Here is a 13,611-nt window from a genome sequence, read left to right on the forward strand (position 1 = left end):
TCAGAAAGCAGCACCAACTAACCACTAGCCATGAAGTTCCGACTTATGTTCTTCTTACTGCTGCTTGCCTGCATGTACCTGAGCCTGGCACAAGGTAGGTAGGCTTTTAACAGACCACATTATACCTGGAGAAAGTTCACATCAGAGACATGGGAGCATACTTTGGTCAGACATATCATTGGTTCGAAGGAGCATTGGTCCGACTCGGGATAGCGTTGGGGGTTAGGTTTAGGTGTGCTGCCCCGTGCTCGCGGTTATGGTTAGGGTGAGGGTTTGGGATAGGTAGACAAGGTAGTCGATCGGACAAACCCAGAGACATGCATTTGGAATAACTCTTGTATGCTCCAGAGACTCTTATAGGCTCTGAAAGGCTTGTATACAGTGTATATGTGACTTTACAGTATGTAATTAAGTGAACTCTAGAATGTGTGTAATACTGCACTGTGTTGGCATAATGTTCTCCGATGCCGCGCCTGCATCAATTAAAAACAATTCCAACATTGTTCAAAAGCATTTTGTTGTTGTATAGCAGTTGTGGTTATGGTGGTCTGAATTCTGTCAATCTTTGTCTCAAAATGTGAGATAATTCTAAAGAAGAGTGAGACATTTAATGTTTTAAACTCAGCAGAGAATGAGACCTTGTGCTTGTTGTGCAATTCTATTGTTCAGTTTTTCTTAAAGTCCAGTTATGAGGCAATGCACAGTGATCCAATTGAGCCTAAAACGTGGCATATTTATTTTCAAAATACAATGGGAAAATGTCCCTGATATGAACAGCAAATTAATATTATTAAAACAAAATACAAGCCTGATATTTAGCGAAACGCGTTTTGATTCGCTCCACAGCAGATCGTCAGGGCGATTGATTAAGATTGTGGGAGCGTGGATGCATGTGACTACTGCTGGTGTCAACTAAGGCAGATGTTTTGGAGCGGTGCATAACCTATGCTGTAATCCTGGGTGCCAACCTGGGGAGAGCCCAGCCCGAACTGAGCTCATGCTTCCTTCAATGAGCAGGCCTCCTCTTATCACCCGACAGGGGCCGGGGAGTGTCCATGGTAGCACATAGCGCCTGGATAGAGAGACCATAGATTACTGCTTGTTTATTCATAGGCCAAGGGACACAGGGAGAACATGCAAACTCCACACAGAAAGGCCCTTTCGCCAACCCCACCTAGGGTATGTGCGCTGATGACACAGAGGAGAGAACATGCCCACAGCTTCTCCAGTGGGAATCAAACCCTGGACCTTCTAACTGTGAGGAAACAGCGCCTAGGGACTGCAACCCTACCACAGTGATTTATTGAACAATATGTTTAGCTGAAAATATACTGTACATTAGTAATAACCTTTGTATATGCTCTATAAGCCAATGGACTCTGATCAAAGTCTTTTAATTGTTTCCTGTCCAGTTGAACGTCCTAAGACCCACTGTGAGCGTCATAGAAACAGCATTCCGACCAGCACTCCAGAAGGTCATCGTATTGGAGCCTTCATACCTCAATGTGATGCTGAAGGAACATACGCACGTCAACAGGTAAAAGTCTGGTTCATTTTGCTAGCTAGTATAAAATACCAGTAAGTAAGACGCCTTAAAGGCGAGAAGCGACCGCAGGGCTGAATTATGTCACCACTACAGTGGAGCAGACAGACGGTGAAATCTCTATCGAAGTCCTGTGCTCTATGGAGTTATACAATGTGTTCATGTTATTTGGTGTGTGTATCGCAGTGCCACGGCTCCACTGGACATTGTTGGTGTGTGGACAGTTTGGGACAGGAGAAAGCAGGAACCAGGACATCACCTGGTACACCACCTAAAGACTGCAACAACCCTGCAGGTGAGAATGTTTCTTTAATATCTTGAGGAGATTTATATAGGCTACTTAGGTAAGATGATGTAGACTTTGGGTGGATGCAGCATAGCCAGACCTAAATTTTTGTAGATATTAAAACTTTTGAAAATCACAATGCCGTTGGGATCAAATCAAAGCTAATGTTGGCAAAATATACATTAATGTTTATTCAATATGGACAAAACATAAACATTATACAAAAAGAGCAATTTTGGGGGAATGGTTGAACTTAATGTTGTCTATAGGGAAATGGAAAAATACATATGGCCCTATCCGCAAGACCAACACAGCCAACACCAATGCAATCACATAAATCTCGAATCCGTAAAGCCTGTGCATTATTCATCCAATTCCAAAGAGCTGCATGACTCCCAACACCAAAGTTAGGTTCTTCAACACCATGCACATCAAAGCGGTCCTCCTATAAGGAGCAGAAACAAGGAGAACTACAGCTGCCACCATCAAGAAAGTGCAGGTCTTCATTAACAGCTGCCTGCGGAAGATCCTCCACATCCGATGGCCAGACAGCATAAGTAACAATGAACTCTGGCAGAGAAAAAACCAGCTTCCGGCAGAAGAAGAAATAAGGAAACACAGATGGAGATGGATATGTCACACCCTACGAAAGTACCATCATAAGACCTAACATGGAACCCACAGGACAAGCGGAAACGCCTAAGAAACACCTGGCGCAGAGACCTGGAGGCAGACATCAAGACCATGAAGATGACCTGGAACCAACTGGAGAGAACAGCTCAAGACAGAGATGCCTGGAGATCGCTTGTTGGGCAGTAGGGGTAAGTAAGTAAGTAAGTAAGAGCAGGACTGTAAACGGAACAGGATGGCACAGCAGCCTGACTGCCAGAACTGGCGACGGTAATGGCAGTAATCTACAAAGGTTAGAGCTTGTGCACTACTAAAGTAGTGGATGTGCTTTTATAGTGGGATTCTTTTGCATTATGTTTTGTATAAAAGCACATTGAATTGACTTGTTGTTGAAATGTGTTATAGTCTATACAAATAAACATAGGTTGTTATGGTCCAATTAGTACATTGTACATTGCACATGAAATGGCTCGTTTATAACTGAATATGGGAATTGTAAGTGAATCATTACTAATCAATTCTATTCTCTTGTTAATCCATTCCTCTCCAGATGATCTAGTGACTGCGAAGACCCATTGTCAGCATCATAGAGACAATACACCAGTTATGCCTGGCTCCTTTGTACCTCAATGTGATGCTAATGGAGAGTACAAACCTCTACAGGTAAAACTACAAGAATCTGCCTCCTGGTGGCGCTATAGAAGGCAGAGTATATGTTTTCACTTGGCAGACACACAGGCGGACACACAGACAGACAAGGTGCAAAACATAGTCTTTGCCACACCTTCTGCCTGGCGAAGACAGCTATGATTTAGAGATGGATGGATGGATATGTTATATTATATCATAGTATTTCAATGTTGTGTATTGCAGTGCCATGGCTCCACTGGACATTGCTGGTGTGTGAGTGGTCTAGGGAAGGAGTTATTGGGAACCAGGACAGGACCTGGTACACCACGCACAGGCTGTCAAATAGGTGAGAATGTAGTTTTTAGCCCTCAGCTGCATAATTACCTGACATTTACCTAAACTATATTTCCTAGCATAAACTGGCAACGTTGTCTTGAAAAAGCCATAACTAGAAGGAGTGAGTCTTTCTTAAAATGTTCTATAAATTCAGGAGGGAAAGAGATACCCTTGAAGGTACAAAGCCAAGACTTTATAGAAAAACATCTCTGCATTTAGGAGTGATAGGGTCCTGTAGTGTTTTTAAGAAGGAAATTTAAGTTTTATTAACATCTTTCAAGAATTAACTCTCCATAGTTTGATACAAGCAGCCACTGGCAGCTTCTCAATAAAGTGCTTTGCACATGAAATGCCTCTTTCATACCTTAATATTAACCAATCAGTTATATTATTTATTAAAGAGAATGCCCTGCTGTAGAGTTAACATGCTTGTTAATCCTCTCCAGTTGAACCAGAGCGTCTTAAGACCCTCTGTGAGCATCATAGAGACAATACTCCAGTTATGCCTGGATCCTTCAATCCTCAATGTGATGCTAAAGGAGAGTACACACCTCGACAGGTAAAACTATGGATTAGAATAAACAGACAGACAGACAGACAGACAGACAGACAGAGACGTATGTAATAGTATTATACAATTTCTCTATTGGGTATTGCAGTGCCATGGCTCCACTGGTCATTGCTGGTGTGTGAACAGTCTAGGAAAGGAGAGATTGGGAACCAGGAGACCACCTAGTATGCCACAACTAGAAGCAAAAGACTGTGAAAAAGCAGGTGAGGTGGAATTAATACCTACACACACACACACACACACACAACACAGTCACACACACACACCGCAGACTCCGCACACGTCAAAAAACATGCACGGGCAACACCAGAGAAGAATATGAATTAATGGAAGGAAAACAACACGACGCTCGTGTTTATAAAAATCAGATATCACCATTTTGTAATTAATACACAGAGCGCATTTGTGCATGTTGTTGCCTATTGTGCTGTAACATTGGGGGGATATAGCCTCTAATATTAGCTACACAGTAGCAGCATCTATCTTTGAAGAATGAAAAAAAAACAACAACAACAACAACAACAACAACAAGAGAAATATATATAGCTATTTTAATGGAATAAGGTGCATGTTGCCTATGGGGGGGGAGGCTCTAATATTCGCTACACAGTATATTTCTATTTATTTTTGAAAAAATAGAGATAGATATTCCAATTGTAATGGAATTAGACACGGGGAGGCGGACTAGTGTAAACGACTGCTTGGCCTCCAGAGGTCCTTAGGCTCTGAATGATGTGTTTAATGATTTCCTGTCCAAATGAACCAGAGCATGATAAGACCCACTGTGAGCGTCATAGAGACAGCATTCCGAGCTTGACGTCAGAAGGTCACCCTCTACTTGGAGCCTTCATACCTGAATGTGATGCTAATGGAACATACACACCTAAACAGGTAAAACTATGGTTTATAGATAGGCAGACCGATAGACAGAGGAGATATTGTATCACCATCAGGTGAAGAAAAGCAGAGATTATTGTATTCACCCGTCTGACTGTTAAACTGCAACGAATCTCACAAACTAGTTGACCAAAGAATATCATATTTCTTGTGCATACTGCCAGCATGCCAAGGAACTAAATTATAAAAAAAATTGGATGAACTGCCCCTCCATGGCCATATAGCCAATCACACATACTGTACAATATGGGATCTACTACCAGTGATTTAGTATGCGTAATCCAACACTACAGTGCATGTTTTATTATAGGGACATGCTTCCTGGTAGAGGTTTTTACTCAACTGGACATGCCCTATCTAGTTTCTATGTTGTGTATTGCAGTGCCATGGCTCCACTGGACATTGCTGGTGTGTGAACAGTCTAGGAAAAGAAAGACTGGGAACCAGGACACCACCTGGTGGTACCGCCATCATAGACTGTGACAATGCAGGTGAGAATGCGAAAATAGGGAACATATTTATCTTGGAAGATATAACTTTCTGAAAAAGGTTTCTCCATATGCATACTTGGGGAGAGCATCGGACTGACCTCATGCTTCATTCAATGCATGAGGAGTTCAAGCCGTTTCTTTTCACCTGACAGGTAGCCTCGGTCCCAGGCTTACTTATCTGCGAAAAGAAAAGCCTGGTCACAACGTAAGGCAGAGAAGCTATCGGCGGATGTATCCTCCGGAACATCCGTCAGATGTATTTCCCCCGGATACGATATTTTCCCGATCAATCACAACACTGATTTGTAAAGCATCAACGTCATTTCCTTGGGCAATACTTCCGCTAAAATCCTGCAACTTCCGCCCAAACTAATGATAGTCTTTACAGCGTAGGTCTTGCTTTTCTTTAAAGGGATAACATGCAAGCTCTCATTAGGTTCATGTAATACTTACTGTACACATCATTTGTAACACGGCTGTGGAAAAGCATCTTCAGCTTACAATTTTGCATCAAAAGAAAAACAATTCCTTTGAGTTGTAAAATTCTATTTACGACAAACCAAATATGTCCTGTGGTGATTGGACCTTAATGGGGAACCAGTGTTGCTGTTCAACCAACCCAAAACATTATGTTTTAGTTGAATGGCAGAGTGGCACTTTCAATTATGCACCCATGATGTCATTGCTAGCATTGCATGCCCCATTTACTATCTTGAAAAGCTTCCTGTGGCCTCTTGTATCAAACTTTTTTTTCATTATCTTGTTAAGTGTTCTGTGCAACACTCCAGTAGCCTCTTTTAATGGCTCATGTGCTTGTCAGAGAATTTAACAAAGGAGGATTATGTTCACTCTTGGCCTTCAAGGCAGGTTAACTTTCCATGGTTTATCTCTTCTCATTGGTTTGTAAAAGACAAAAAAGAGAGAGAAAACTAAAGATGTATCATTTGTCAACAGCCATGACTCCCATGAGGGATGTTTGTCTGTCCCCTTACTATGCACCTTACTGTAGTATGAGAGTGTAGAGTGTGGCATGCTGTGTGGTTATTCAAGCACCTTCTATTATTCACTGGCCTTTTCACTGGCATTTCACATGCCATGTACTTTCTGGAAAAGCTGCCTGTGGCTGTATGACACAGAAAACCTTAACAATGATGCAGAAAGGCTAATACATCCAAGTCTATTGTCCATTGCTACACCTGAACCCAGGGGTCCCCTTTCAATGACTCCTCCAAAATAGCCGTAGCCTTTGGTTGCAGCCCCTCTGCAAAAGGTCTGGTACGACAGAGCTTAGGTGAGGTGAGAGCTTTGTTTCAGCCTGAGCAAATCAGAACATAAGAAGAAACGAAAGTGAGCATCAACTACAACCAGATCCAACCGACCAACCCCACCTTCATCATTCTGATGAGGGCCACAAGTTGAAACGTGTTGGTCTAACAATTCTATCTACTAGAATTTCGCCCGCCTTCGGCGGGCTCATCCCAGTGTCGTTGCAGCGCAATATGGGAAGAAGGAAATTGCAGGAGTTGACAGACTCCACTTCATGTTTCAGCTGTGTTTTTAAACTCAGTAGTGTGCCCTGCACACAGCGCACACTCGCAATTGCAGCTGGAGGGCGACGCGACACACACACACGCCCACACACACACACACACACACACACACACACACACACACACACACACACACACAGAGCGATGTGTGGATAAATCAGAGATTTGGGAAATGTGTTCTGAATGGGCCTGAATATATGTGTGTAGTGTCCTTTTGTGCACTTAAACCTCTCCAGCTGATCCAAAATGCCGCAGCTCGCTTGGTCTTCAACCAGCCAAAATTCTCACATGTCTCCCCCCTGCTCCGTTCCCTCCACTGGCTCCCGGTCGCTGCCCGCACAGAATACAAAACTCTGATGCTGGCATTCAAAGCAACCAAAGGTATGGCTCCCCCATATCTTGCAAGTATGATCGAACCCTACAAACCCTCCCGCTCACTCAGATCAGCCAACGCAGGGAAGCTGGAAGTACCCTCACTAAAAACGCCGGGACAACACTCCACACGTCCCAAACTCTTCTCCCTTCTGGCTCCAAAACTGTGGAATGCACTTCCCATTGCAGTCAGAACTGCAGCATCACTCCCAATCTTCCGCCGTAGTCTGAAAACCCACCTTTTCAGACTCCATCATGGCCCATAGCACTTACCCCACCCCCTTAGATAGCAATTCTGTAGACTTAGATAGCATTTGATACAGTCTTATAGCATGTTATGTAGACAGCATAAGTGCATTGTATGTGCTATTGTCATAGCACGTCATAGTACATATGTATAGCATAGTAGTATAGATGTATAGCTTATATGTATAGTTTCATTATAGATATTCCACTGTTACTTTCTTAGCTTACGCATGTTTCATGATAAATGTTTTTATGTGATGTATACCCATGCTTTTTTGTTCTTGCTTAATGTAAGTCGCTCTGGATTAAGAGCGTCTGCTAAATGCCTAAATTGTAAATTGTAAATTGTAGGCTGCAACAATGATTTCATAAAGTGTAGTTTAGTTTTGAACAGGCAACTAATGTAGTGATAGATTAATTGAATGGGCCTGAATAGATAGATAGATAGATTTCTTTATTTTTGTGTCATGCACCAAAGGCGCCCAGCCCACATGGGCTAATTGGGCTTACAGGACACACCATATCATTGCATTGAATATTGCATTGTGTACAATAAACAGATATGTTTTGTTGATATTCCCTTTTTTGTTTTTACACAAACAAAACATTCTGCCTTATTTCCCACGCCCTGCATAAAAAGTCTGCCAAAGCGCACACTCGCAATTGCAGCTGGAGGGCGACGCGACACACACACACACACACACACACACACACACACACACACACACACACAGAGAGCGATGTGTGGATAAATGACTGAGATTTGGGAAATGCGCACGCAAGCACAGAATGCACGGCGTGACAGGATTATATAGGTCACCCGTTTTGGTGTGACACACACGGCTTCCACATTTAGCTTCATACTGGTTGAAAGTGTCCTTCCAAAAATATTTTTTTTGCTCGAAATTCTTATTCACAATGACATTGAGTTGTGGTGTTGTTTTTAGGGTAATTGTTGCATAAGCGCTATTTCGCACTGGAGTCCCGTGAGGCGGGCCATCTCACTCCCCTCCCCTGTGTCTGAAGCAGCTAGCATGGAAGCTATATGGAACCTTTCCCTCCGAGTGCACACAACCATGCCGTTGTCCACGCGTCCATCCGATAGCTTTTAATGTAAATGTCCCATCCACTGAGCAAAAGCGATATAAGCGCCTTATTCATTAATTCGATTCATTTGGGTGTGGGGCTGTGCAGTGCTGTGGGCTTTAAATTGTGACGGAGGCGAGCTGCTGCTGCTGTTCGACTTCGAGTCGCTGTCTATGGAGCAGTATAGAGTAGGCGTGGCGCAGCATTAGAAGGGCGCAGCAAATACGACATTGAGGGGTAGAAACCATCCCGGTCGCGTGGTTGATCTAACGCGTGTGTCACTGTGAAGGACTGGCCCCATTAAGTGAACGTAGTTGGCGTAGTAGACGCCAAAATGACGATTCTGACGTAGGCTGTAGAGGTTGAGCAAGAATAGCGTGTTTGAGAAAAGTAATATTTAAACAGTAAATAAGACATTTTTGGCGAATGCAATGTAGTCTATATGTTTTCTGGGAGTGTGGCGAATTTATTTAGCATATAGAGATGTCTGGTAAAAGTGTGGTTTGGTCGGAGAAAGCTGTTGGATAAACGGCCATGTGCTTATGTACCCCTGTCTATTAGGGTAGCAGGATGGGCCTGAATAGATAGATAGATAGATTTCTTTATTTTTGTGTCATGCACCAAAGGCGCCCAGCCCACATGGGCTTACAGGACACACCATATCATTGCATTCAATATTGCATTGTGTACAATAAACAGATATGTTTTGTTGATATTCCCTTTTTTTTTTACACAAACAAAAGATTCTGCCTTATTTCCCAGGCCCTGCATAAAAAGTCTAAACTCAGTAGTGTGCCCTGCACATGTAGTAACGGATGGGTTATAAATTATTATAATACTGTACTGCACTCCTTAGTATTGCACTGTACTGTAATGTTGTCCTCTGTACTGTACTTTACTGTACGTCTTTACTGTACTGTACTGTACTGTTGTTAGTGTTGTTATTGTTGTTTTTCTTATAATGATTATTATTATTATTGTTATTATTATTACATGCATTATTGTTCTGATGTGAGCTTGTTTGTAAATGAGTGAGTTTACAAAGAAGTTTATTGTTATTATTATTATTATGATTATTATTATTAGTATTGTTATTGTGATTATTACATGGATTATTGTTGTGATGTGAGCTTGTGGCTGACTGACTATCTAGAAAATGAAAACATGGCACTTCATTTAAAATAGGTTACAGACCCCTGTTATATGCGCTTGTTTTGGGATTATTTTTATAGACCTATTTACTTGTTTCTATGAGACATGGCAACAGCAGCGAAAGGCATCCACGTCTTTCTCTTGTGAAATGCTGAGATTAGAAACGACCATAATTATTTCATTTCTCAACCTTAAAAAATAAATAAAGACATCTCCATAATCCTTGGGAAGTGTGTGTAGCAAAAGTAGTCGGCATTGTCATGGTTGAAAGTATTCATGCAACACTGACGCTGTAAGCTGTGTGATGCTAACGCGCTAACACCGTTAGCATGGTCTGTGTTGGTGAAAGGGAAAAGGATAGATATGAAACTACTGGCCAAAATAAATGTCATAAAAAACACAACACCTAAAATCGGAATGTGATGGTGACCTATTGAGCACAAACAGACAATCATGATTTGCTTGCTGGACCTATAATTAATTTATGTGCATTACATTTCCACCTCGCACATATAAATCAAGCCACAGTGCAGTCAGAGAGTAGTTCACAGGTCACACACAGGAGCAGTGAAAGGGGGAGGGGACTTGGGATGGCAGTGTAGAGTAGGCACGACATTGAGAGGTAGAAACCATCCCGGTCGCGTGGTTGATGTAACGCGTGTGTCACTGTGAAGGACTGGCCCCATTAAGTGAACGTAGTTGGCGTAGTAGACGCCAACATGACGATTCTGACGTAGGCTGTTGAGGTTGAGCAAGAATAGCGTGTTTCAGAAAAGTAATATTTAAACAGTAAAGAAGACATTTTTGGCGAATGCAATGTAGTCTATGTCTTTTGTGGGAGTGTGCAGGTTTTATTTTGCATAGAGAGATGTGTGGTGGAAGTGTGGCTTGGTCGGAGATAGAGCACGAATGAACGGCCAGGTGCTCATGTACCCCTGTCTATTAGGGTAGCAGGATTATACATTGGAGAAGTGGTACCCAAAAGCTGTACCCAATACGTTGTACCCAGAAGAAACCCAAAGCCACAACAGCTACGTCGCTATTGCAACACCCACAACACCATCTTACACACTACACCCACACACACTCACACGGGCAGTGACGTCACACACTTACCCTTCGCAGTGTTCCAACGCTATATGGCGCCCGACGCCAACGCTGACCACCAGCTGCCAAACAATAGTCTTTGCACTGCCAAAATAATGCCTCCCTTCCACACTCACGCCGGCAATGCATTTGTTTAATACAAACATTATCGCCCCAATCACCCACACCCCCCACAGGGGGTTGCCCCAACAGAAACAAGGCCTTTAAACCACGCTACCTACATACACTACAACTCGCTTACAATTCGCAAACCTGGCAACACTGCCCTGGCTCACACGTCACCAGCTCTGTTCTCTCCGTCTCTCGGCTCTCGACTCGCAGGAGAAGACAAAAACAAGACAACAACTCTGCTCGCGAGGGGAGCAATTGGATTTTGCTTATTCCTTCTAAATGTCTGTATTTAAAATATCACTGACACAGTGATTCCCTTACTTACATCAACATTGTTGTTTGTCAATAGTTGTTTTTTGCCGAAGTAAAACAATTAGACTGTTCGAATTGGCTTCTCATTGCATGCACACACACGCCTGTAAGCCACCCCCCCACACACACACACGTGTCCCACACACACACACACACACACACAGGCGCGATTACATAAAGTTTCATTCATGCAAACACGGCACTTCTGCCGCGGAGTGCGTGGCGAAGTAACTCTGGGATAAAAAATTCTAGTACATTACAAGTGTTTTTGCAGTTTAAGCAGTTTTACGGGTGGTTTGAGGAGGCGCTTTCCATTGTCCTAAAGCTGTGTGCATAAGATAGCCAGATAGACGGACACACGGACGGACGGACACACGGGCGGCAGGGCCGGTTCTAGGCATAGGCGAACTAGGCCTAGGGCCTCAACCACTGAGGGGGCCTCGTCACAGGGAGAAGATTTTTATTTTTTTTCATGTATGCCCTATCCCTTACATGCAGGGCTACTGGCCACATGTGGCCCCCACCTAGCTTCTTAATTTTGATCTCAAAGTGCACCAGATTGAAGCATTTTCATGGCAAATGTACAACATTTTCTGGAACCGGCACTGACGGGCGGAGTACAAAACATACTCTCTCCCCATGCCTTCGGCCTGGACTTGGAGACAATAATCCCTGTATCGGCACCATAAGCCAATGGGCCGCTCTGATGAACTTGTTTTAATTGTTTCCTGTCCAGTTGAACGTCCTGGGACCCACTGTGAGCGTCATAGAGACAGCATTCCGAGCATGACGTCAGAAGAACACCCTGTACTTGGAGCCTTCATACCTGAATGTGATGCTAATGGATCATACACACCTAAACAGGTAAAACTATGGTATATAGATAGGCAGACCGATAGATAGGATTTATTATACTATTAGTATCACCATAAGGTGAAGAAATGCACACACATACACACAACAACAGGTAAAAATTATGATTCACTTTGCTAGCTAGTTGAATGAACACGGACAGTTGTTGTTGTTAATATTATTTTGTGTGTATCGCAGTGCCACGGCTCCACTGGACATTGTTGGTGTGTGGACAGCCTGGGACAGGAGAAAGCAGGAACCAGGACATCACCTGGTCGTACACCACCTAAAGACTGCAACAACCCTGCAGGTGAGGATGTTTACAATCTATCAGGTTGGTAGTGGCAACTTATGGTAGTGGCAACTTATCATTTCATTGGCCGCCGTAGTCACCTATCTTTCTGATTGGCTGCCTCGTCCCTAACCCTATACTGTGTAGGCAACCAGACACTTTCTGCCTCTAGCCGACCTCTCAGCCAATAGGATAGCATTGCAGCCAGCAACAACCTGTGTGTGTGTGTGTGTGTGTGTGTGTGTGTGTGTGTGTGTGTGTGTGTGTGTGTGTGTGCATGTGTGTGTGTGTGTGTGTGTGTGTGTGTGTGTGTGTGTGTGTGTGTGTGCAGCTGGCAAAATATGACTATGGGATTGTTTTATAAATTATTTATTTATGTATGTAGTGAATTTCTGTAAAACTGTAAACTGATGTTGGGAGGAGGCAGCAATGAGAGCACCAGAGTGTAAGTACCGTATTTGCAAGGGTAAAGGAATAACTAGATATTAGCCTTTCTGCATCATTGTTATGGATTTCTGTTTCATAGCTACAGGCAGCTTTTCAAGAAAGTACATGGTAAATGAAATACCCCCATGAGGTGGCTGCATACCCTCATGGCTGCTTACTTATTACTTTTCTGTTTGACAAATGAGAAAGCTACCCATGCACCTACGTGCTTAAATTAATCTTTTGCCCCCCCCCCCCCCCCCTCTCTCTCTTGTATTTTACAGACCAATGAGAAGAGATAAATCATAGAAGAAAGAGACATTACAATGGAAAGTTAACCTTATCCAATAAAGGACAAGAGTAAACAAAATGCTCTTTTGTTTAATTATCTGTCAAGCACAGCCATTAAAAGAGGCTACTGTATCGCTGCACATGTCTTCTGTTTGGTTTGAGCTTGCAGGTAATATAATACAAACTAATAATAATATAATATAATGAAAACTAGAGCCCCTCGGGGCATAGCATAATAGCGTTTGGACAAAATGTGTAGGAGTAATATATGAAAAATCGAACAGATTGAACACATGACTATAGAGAGAGTGCATACAGATTTGCGTGATGTATGGATAAAATCTGTGCAATTGAAGTACAGCCATTGGAGTAAAAAGTTCTTACACAATTATATAATCCATTTTCAAAATCACCAAAAGAGCTGTACAGT

General features: G+C 42.8%; 1 protein-coding gene across 1 annotated transcript; it reads left to right on the top strand.

Moving 5' to 3' along the window:
* LOC308320623 (thyroglobulin-like) lies at positions 1-13,256 on the top strand. Its single transcript, XM_080771171.1, has 12 exons — positions 1-94; positions 1,413-1,537; positions 1,730-1,838; positions 3,010-3,122; positions 3,333-3,435; positions 3,872-3,984; positions 4,085-4,199; positions 4,763-4,887; positions 5,276-5,384; positions 12,057-12,184; positions 12,371-12,482; positions 13,175-13,256. The coding sequence occupies exons 1-12, from the start codon at positions 31-33 to the stop codon at positions 13,180-13,182; spliced, it is 1,224 nt and encodes a 407-aa protein (XP_080627297.1). The 5' UTR covers positions 1-30; the 3' UTR covers positions 13,183-13,256.
* The last annotated feature ends 355 nt before the right edge of the window (positions 13,257-13,611 follow it).

This window comes from Protomyctophum bolini (assembly GCF_963924005.1).
Source record: "Protomyctophum bolini genome assembly, chromosome: 8".
Lineage (NCBI taxonomy): Eukaryota > Metazoa > Chordata > Actinopteri > Myctophiformes > Myctophidae > Protomyctophum > Protomyctophum bolini.

Bases quoted from the DNA above. Each gene is read 5' to 3' on its own strand.
- LOC308320623 (XM_080771171.1), top strand. From the start codon at position 31: ATGAAGTTCCGACTTATGTTCTTCTTACTGCTGCTTGCCTGCATGTAC. The intron at 3,985-4,084 runs GTAAAACTATGG...TGGGTATTGCAG, and splicing joins GAGAGTACACACCTCGACAG to TGCCATGGCTCCACTGGTCA. The intron at 12,185-12,370 runs GTAAAACTATGG...TGTGTATCGCAG, and splicing joins GATCATACACACCTAAACAG to TGCCACGGCTCCACTGGACA.